Raw genomic sequence first — 8,757 nt, 5'->3', positions numbered from 1 at the left:
CTGTTGCCCCTATACCAGGGGCAACTTTAATAAAAATAATTAAAATAATTACAACTTTACAAAAAGAGAGAAGTTGCCGATCTTGCCCCTATACCCGGGGCAACTTCGTCAATTTCTCTCTTCTTGTAAAGTTGTAATTATTTTAATTATTTTTATTTCCAAACTGATTTTAACCAGTTCTATAGTAAGGTAACATTCCAATAGACAATATGCAAAGCTTTTTTTTCAGTTTACAGCAGTATTTATTACACAAAATTTAAGTAAAGCTTAACATGTCGATCTTGCCCCGGTCTCCCCTATTTACAACTTCAACTATGAGCCATTTATTTTTATCATTTTTCTTAACAAGCCACCTTCCCTGAATATATTTATTTATCAATCAACACAGACAACAAGTGCTTCCTCCCGTACAACAAAAATTTAAAACAATTTTGATTTCTCTACATTAATTTTAAACTCTTTATTCAAACAACGTTTGTAAAAGAAATGATTTTTACTCTGTAAGTTTATTTTTATTTCATTCATTAACAAACATACGAGTATTTTATAAAACAAATACAGTATAATATAAAGAAAGACTATTTATCAAATTACTTCTAATTTAAGGCATAATTATTAAATATAATATACAGGTAACCCCCGTATAACACGGCACTTCTATAGCACGGATTCACGCTAACACGGTTCGAGAATTGGTACCATCCCCCGTATAACACGGTACTTTTATAGCACGGATTCACTCTGACACGGTTCGAGAAATGGGTAAAACCCTCGTACAACAGGAAATGTAATAAATTTTTACATACTTAAGTACTAATAGTTCACGAAAATTATTATTTTCGTGAAATATTAGTACTTAAGTATGTAAATTTTCTTTTCTCGTCTCCATACCCATGGTCCTTCGCGAAAATTGTTTCAATTTTGCCATATCTCGACGCTTCTGCTTCTGGTGTTGTCAGATGTTTTTCCGTTATTCCATAAGTGCTTAGCACCATATAAAAAAAATTATAAAGATCTTTTAACTAGAAGCAAGCAATCTAAAATTACATACACTTGTTGCAAAAGGTAAAGCATGAATCTGAAAATAATGCAGAAAAATGCTCAGAGGATAACGATAACTTGCCAAAAATAAAACGCTCTCGGTTAATTAATAGTGCTTTTGGTGATGACAAAGAAAACATTGTTTAATTTATATTAATATGTATCACTTAAGAAAANACGTAAGTCCGCAAATCGTAGAATAGTTCTATCGAGGATGGACGAGAGGCAGGTAATCCACACACACACACACACAGTACAGAACAATAACTTTTTCCCCCTGTGTCGTCATCGCACTTGTCTTTTATATGGTGGCTCTTTTTTCGAGATTTCCCCATGTACGTCACAGGTGATGATCTTCTTTGACCAATGATGGGCGAAGTGACAAACTTATGACACAACAGTTAACTCATCTTCTACAGGGAAGTATTGTGGTGGGAAAGGAGTTTTTATGAGCGATTTTTATGAGAAAATTTGTCGGTTGTTTTTTCCTTTTTGAGTTAACCCTAACTTTAATCTAATGAATAAAAATATTCGAATTTTAAATCCGGGCAATCACACAAAGATACAAGAACTCTTAGTGCACAGACAAATTCTAAACATGGAGGGCACATGCCAAAGGGATAGTGGTGAACGTTTTTCCCTTTGTTGTAAGGCATTCAAGTAATTTCTCAGTGCTATTTGACACTTCATACTCACAATATACTCCTGCAATCTTTGTTTGCATGTGGAGTGTTTGACCAGCACCATGTTCTTGGATTTATCAATCCTCATAACAACCACATTGGCTAAAATGAACAACATAAACCTTGTCTGTAAATGTAATCTGATGGTTTTTGGAATTCTATGTGACAACAAGGATCCATAGCTATAGTAACTCTTCATATGTAGTAACTCTTCATATAGTAACTCTTCAAGAATAGCTATAGTAACTCTTCATATGTTTATGCCATTCCAAGTAAGGACAAGCATTTTATCAAATTGTGTTGAAGCACTGGTCCTCACTTGATATGTGGGAGCTACCAGACACACTCTACCACAAAGAATTAATGAACACAAATATGCCATTGAAAAAAATCTCAATTCACTTGTACCTTGCATCCATAAAAGACTGCTCATCACTGATTTTGATGTTTGCTAAGCAATGTGGGATACTAATGCTGAAAACAGATGTTTTACAAAATATGATACAAACTATGATATGTCAGATAATGTATCTTCATTTCATTTTTTCCCCTCTTTATCACTACTAAGCATAATAAAACAAGAATGTTTTTTCTGTTGTAGAATAATAAACCTTGTAAAACTTTGGTTCATTTCTGTCAAAAGAGCAGCATTCAAAAATCAAATCCTTTGACTAGTGCTTTTTACTTTTGCTAGGCATTATTTAGGATTGAACTTTACATCAAAGAAATTATTCCAATGGTTCTCAAGAACAAAGGTTAGTAATGCATACATGGAACAATATATAAATGATTAAATAAAAACCAAAATAATCTTACAAAAACCTGAAAAGTAGTGAGCTGCAAATTTTAAAGTCACAGTTTTTAATGGTCTGAAAGAAGCACAAATTCAATAGCACAGAACCTAACAGGGATTTCCCAACAAAATAAAATATTTACATTTCCCAATAATTTTTTTGAATAACTATTAACTAGTCAATAATGACAATTCAAAAAAAAGAATGGAAATATCAAAAATTTATAGCCTACATATTTAGTAGCAGGATTTTTCCTAATACTTTCAAAAATACTATCACACAAGGTTTGTTGCAATTTGCTATCAGAGTTAGTAACAATGTATTATATAAGTACTGTGCTATGCAAGGATTGCTGCAATTTTCTATGTTAGTGCAAAACTATGTGGTAGAAGTAATGTGTTATATTGGAGTTAACCTATATCTGAAGGACTCATTGCTTCCTCCCTCAAATTGAGAAAATAGAAATAATCCTAAATCTTTACTTAACTATAAATAAAGATCTAAGATATAAATTAAAGAATTTNTTAAAAATCATAGAAGAAATTTAAGTAATAATATTTTTTTTATCATATTTTAAATTTTCAGATATTACACCAGATGAATATAAATATTTAAATTTGAAAAACGAAGAATATAATTAAATGATGAAAAATTTCACATAAACATTGTTTTCTTGCATTTAAGTTATCAAATCTATAAACAATGGTCACTGACAGGAACAAAAAACTGATTGTTGTGTAGAGGTTGTTTTGTATGTATTTTTTGTTTAAAAAAAAAAAGGATGTTTAGATATGGCCATTATTGGAGGTTCGACTATATAATGGAAGTTTCTTCATTTGAATATACATTCGTTTTTTTCAGTTTAAAGTAAAAAAAATAAATATGATATTTTGGCAATATAAATAACTTGCAACATATGTTTAATTCAACAAATTAAACATGATCACATTTATGTTTGTTATGCCTCTTTACTACTTGTTTTAACGTTAAAATCAAAAACCTATAGTCGAAAATGTGTTATGAAAATATACTTTTTTTAGTAAACATTGGTAATTTACTGTTTACTAGAAAAGCACCATAAATAAAGTACAGTCAACAAAACCTTTAACATCCAGTAACAAAATTACAGTTTTACTTTAATTTTCAGTAACTGGATGTTAAAGGTTTTGTTTGCTGTGCTTTGTAGTTTATTCCATCAGTTATTGAGAAGAAGGTAATTTGTACTGTAAGCAACACATTAGATATGTGTATTTCCTTAAACTCAGTTTATGGGATCTATTGTATAAAATAAATCAATTTATAAAAGTTTTGTTTTAGTTGCTCTCTTTTATCATTCCCAAATATATTGTATAAATTTACAGAACGTTATATTACCAAATCTTAATTTCTGCATCAGAAAATGCATTAAGCTCAATGAGTTAACAAATAGATATACAAGGCAAATTTTGTCATTAAAATGGAATGTATAAACATTAAATTTATTACTATAAGATAATTTTATTGCACTGTTACAAGCAGAAGGTAATGAATGGGTAAATCACCCGGAATAATTGATTTTCTATAATTCTCAAATAGAGATTCAAGATATATTTATAAATTATCAATTCCAAAATCTCATTTAACAGTAGTCCAAAGTGGTCTTCCTTATAGAATGGTGGAATGCCATTGATGAGAATTTAAAAGGTGCCAAGTTATCCTATGTTTAAGAGTACTATTAACATATAATATGATGCTGATTTGCTGTTAACTAATGTGCCATGTGATTTTATGTATATTTCTTTCTAATTTTGTTCATTTTGTAGGGAGAACTATGAAAAAGGAAACTTGCTCTCTCTTTTTAGTATTAATGTTTAATTATCTAAAAACATTGTAATTTGAATAATGTTTAATATTAATACCTAATAAAATAAATATTATTATTATTATTGTGTTCTACCCAGTGAAATAATAATAATTATTATAAATTCAAAACAAAACATGAGAAAAGTTATGGAGAATTTTCTATAAAAAGTAAACATTTGTTTTTTGTTTTTTATTTATTTGAATTTTGTGATTACTTTTTAGTATAATTTAATATATGGTAGGTAATTTTTGCATGTTTTTATAATATACAGGTAATGTGAATTTTGTTCAATTATTTCTTTATTATTTTTCAAGTTGCACAATTCTTTTTTAAAACTGCATATTTTAAGTATTTGAGTCCATTTTTATTACAAATATTAAATTTTGTTTATCAAATATTTTTCAGATTCCCTGAAAAGAAGTATTGTAGACACACTTCTTCAAATGCATATGGATCCAAAAGGTGCTAAAATATTATCAGGATTTCGGGTGAGAAGATTTGCAAAAATATCTCAAGATGATTTTTCTAATGAACAGGATCTTATTGAAAACACTCAAAATCTTAGTTTTACAACTGTATACTATTAAATTTGAAATCTGTTGAAATTAAAGAATATAAATTTATAATCTAAAATATTTACTTAAATGTTTTAAAATGGAAAAATATATTGATTATGGAATTATTTTGTGTAATCTTAAATGAATAAATTTTATTTAATATATATTTCGTTTAAAAAAATGTTTTTTTTTCCCCCATTAGTTTACTGTTTATTCAAATATTTATCCAATCTTGATTGCCTTAGCATAATTTTGTTGCTAAATTGCGCTCATTAACGTTTGTGAATTTCATATGTCTGTTTCATACTGCGGTAATGCAAAATAAAAATCTGCCGTGTAACCATCTGGTAATGTATCCTTCTTGCCGTAAGAGATTGGATTCGAATTCGATTTGGATCCTTGACACAGTATGAGACCAGTGGAGTTTTTCTCCCATTTCCCGCTCATTCTAGCTAATTCTGATTTGACGTTTTCACTCTAACATCAATGCATCTAGAATAGGACCAGAGGTCTGAGCCCTATTAATTAAGAACGTTTAAAAATTGATAGATAGTATTAAAATAATTGGACATATTTGTTATTCTCCTGGTAACCGTAGGTATCAATAGAAAATCAATTAAACCAGATTATATTAATATAATCCAGAAATTGAAGTTTACTCTGGCTCTCGTTATTTCAGAATTACTAAAGAGAAAATGAAAACTTGACTTTTCTATGAAAATAATGCAAGATTCAGATATCACGATTACAAATTAAGTGTATGATTTCATTAATGGTATTATTTAATAGTTAAATTTTTTGACGGGTGAAACAATGTAGAATATCGTTAAAGCCTTGATATAAATATTATTTGCTATAAGCTAACAGGAAATATACAGTATTTTTATTTTAAATGGTAAGTTTAGATATACGTTACACGAATTAAATTATTTCTTCTATTTTTTAAACTTAATTAATTAGTATATGTATTTATATGTGAAATATTCAATAAATTCCTATTAATATTCAATTTAATGTATTAAAATTCTATGCAGTCTGTATGTATGTATATACGTACACCAAACAAAAAGAAAATTCTGGATGAGTAAATAGTCGAACAAGATCTCCTGCTACACAGACATTTGATTAACGAAAGAAAAAAACAACAAATGATACTATACGATTTCATCGCAAAAAAATCAAGAATTTCAGAAGAGCCAGGACCGTCATTACAAAAATGAACTTTATATTTATGTGTGCATAGTTCTGTGTTATATAACATATATTATTATGCAAATTAATATAAAAATATCTTAAAATTAAAGTAAAATCTGTTTATTTTTGGTCGCGTTTTCCCCTTTCCCCATTTACTTTGTGTTAAAATGATTTCGTTTAACGCTGTTTCGTTTAGAGCTTTGTCGTCTGGGAACGCATAAACGAGGTCTTACTGTACCTCATCTGAATTATTATATTGTCAACCCACAGAAATTCTGTAAGTTTATTGTATTTCTAAAAGCATCAAACTTATTTTGAATTAAACATCTATTCGTAATATTAAATTATTGCTAGAAAATCAAATGTATTTAAGATGGAGAGTAATCATAATTAGGCAAGTGATTTTTTGAGGAATTCGGCAATGTGAGGACGCAAATACTTATTATTCGTCTGAAAAATATAGAAAAATATTTTCAAACTATCTGCTTCGGTAAGAAAATTTTCTGATCTTCATTTTCAATATCGTATTGCTGATAGGAATTAATTTTGCTATGAATTATTGAATATGATCGAACGTCGATTTAGCACCATCCTTTGAAACTGTACTAAATTTAGTGTGATACTTAACTAATGAACAACAAACAAAGTAATAAAAACGACATAAGTTTGGATTTGAAAGTCACTTGATGTAGTAATAATGCCGTTTATGGACATACGAATTTAGGAAGCCCTCCGAAATTCAGGCAAAACAGAGGTGAAAATTCGAGTAAAGGAAGAACAAAAATCGGACCTAGAAAGCAAAAAAAAAAGGTTAACAAATTATCAGTGACGGCAAATAAAAATTGGCTTGCGTTTTTATTTGTGGGCAAATCATCCTTTTCTGCCCTTAATAATCAGTGTCCCTATAGGCCATGATGTCGTTTGCAATGCAAAATCGTATACTGTATTTCGTAACTCGGACATTAAAAAACTTTCTTTAATATTTATAAGAAAAAGTATACGTATTTAAAAGTGTTAGAAACAGATTTTAAAAATTATCTTTTCTTTTCCATTTAAAATTTTTTCAGTGTAATATTAAAAACAAAATTTTTTTGAAACTGAATTTAAGACGAACTCCTAGTTTAAAAAAAGAATTTTCAGGTTAAAATGGGAAAATAATTAGAAATAAATATATAGTACTTTTAAAGAATTTATTGTCAAAAATGTTAATGATAAATTTAAAATATAATATAATTATCATAAGTACAAAATAAACAACAAATAACATAAAGTTTTCTTGACATATAGACTTAGTCACAAAGAATATCTCGAATTTAAGAAACACTTCAAATTTTAAGTATTCCTTCAAATATTAAATTCACAGATGTCTGAAAAAGTTTGTCTTAAAGTGATATGTTAGATTATAAACCTTTTCCTTTGTATCACATACAAAATTTATCATTTCCGAAATAAATTTTATTAATAGACTATACTCCATTTACATATTAAGATTTCACTTTTTTTTAAGTGAAATCTTATATTTTATAAATATTCAATTAAGCTTTATTAGGACAATCAGGAATTATCCCTTCATCCGGAATTGGTTGCATTTAATTTGGACACAGAAAAGTTAACAAATCATAGGATAAAAAAGCCGACAAAATTTCTTTCCTTGAGAAGAATCTATAGTTTTTTGACAATATCAGTTGATACAGTTCTACATTTTGAACGACGGAAACTGACTTTAAAAATCTGAACACAAACGCAAATCTATTTACATTAAAACATGGACATTGTACGATCAAATTTGCTATTGAAAAATTATCTTGATTACAGAATAAACAACTATTTTTGTTAAGTTATATATTATAATGTAATGTCTAGAAGAATTTTATTTAATCTTAGTTATTGAATAGTTTTAACCCACAATTTAAATTATAACATAAGAAAAAAAACACCGTGTTTCAACAGGTCTTGTATCAGGGATAAAATTTTGAAAGTTCAACATACTTTAGATATTATGGTATTGGCGGATTCTAATACTGTACTAAACAAGTACCAAGACCCGTAAAGATAATAATAAGTTTGTTAAATGGCTTGGTCAGGATTTAAATCCATAAACACACTGGAAATCTGACTAAGTTCAATCTAATAGTGTAACCCAGAAAGGAATGGTTTAAGTAGCAATTAGAAGAATCCTCTCTACTTTGTCTAGAAAATTTGTTCCTCATATTGAAGAGGCATATAAAATTTAACTTAAACAAAGATTTTAAAATAACTTTTAAAATATATGTTAACAAATCATAAGGTAAAAATGCCGAAAAACTATCTTTCCTTAGTAGGTCAGTAAAACAATCAATTAAACTGTATGCTAATTTGGTGGATTTTTTAGTCTATAGAACAGACTCAAAATATTTGTTAAATAAATCATTATAAAGAATAAATAATTCCAAGATATATTTAGGCTTAGCCTATATTTAGGGGAGACCGGGGCAACTTCGGCATGCGGGGCAAGTTTGTCAAGCGCTTTTTTTTAAAAACAAATTAAAAGGAGACTTTGGTTATAGGTTAGGCAGTTGAGTTTTATTGGTGGCTTGTTGAGTGTAGTGTTTTTATTGTTCTCCAACAAGCGTAGTTGAATTATCAAGCAAATTTTCATTTTCGTT

At 28.3% G+C, this 8,757-nt stretch overlaps 1 protein-coding gene across 4 annotated transcripts in view; it reads left to right on the top strand.

Moving 5' to 3' along the window:
• LOC111635850 overlaps positions 1-5,037 on the top strand; it is an 80,573-nt gene extending 75,536 nt beyond the window's left edge. For 3 of the 4 annotated variants that reach the window (XM_023380978.1, XM_023380972.1, XM_023380963.1), the window contains exon 6: positions 4,767-5,037. In XM_023380978.1, the coding sequence (XP_023236746.1) occupies positions 4,767-4,948 (182 nt within the window). In that variant the 3' untranslated portion in view covers positions 4,949-5,037. The remainder of the gene's footprint in view (positions 1-4,766) is intronic. The other variant, XM_023380957.1, reaches the window with a different exon arrangement.
• Positions 5,038-8,757: the final 3,720 nt, after the last annotated feature.

Source organism: Centruroides sculpturatus, unplaced genomic scaffold (assembly GCF_000671375.1).
Source record: "Centruroides sculpturatus isolate CEXI.00-Female unplaced genomic scaffold, Cexi_2.0 scaffold37, whole genome shotgun sequence".
NCBI classification, from domain to species: domain Eukaryota; kingdom Metazoa; phylum Arthropoda; class Arachnida; order Scorpiones; family Buthidae; genus Centruroides; species Centruroides sculpturatus.
Note: the sequence above shows the minus strand (reverse complement) of the source record. Positions and strands in the feature narration are given on the sequence as shown.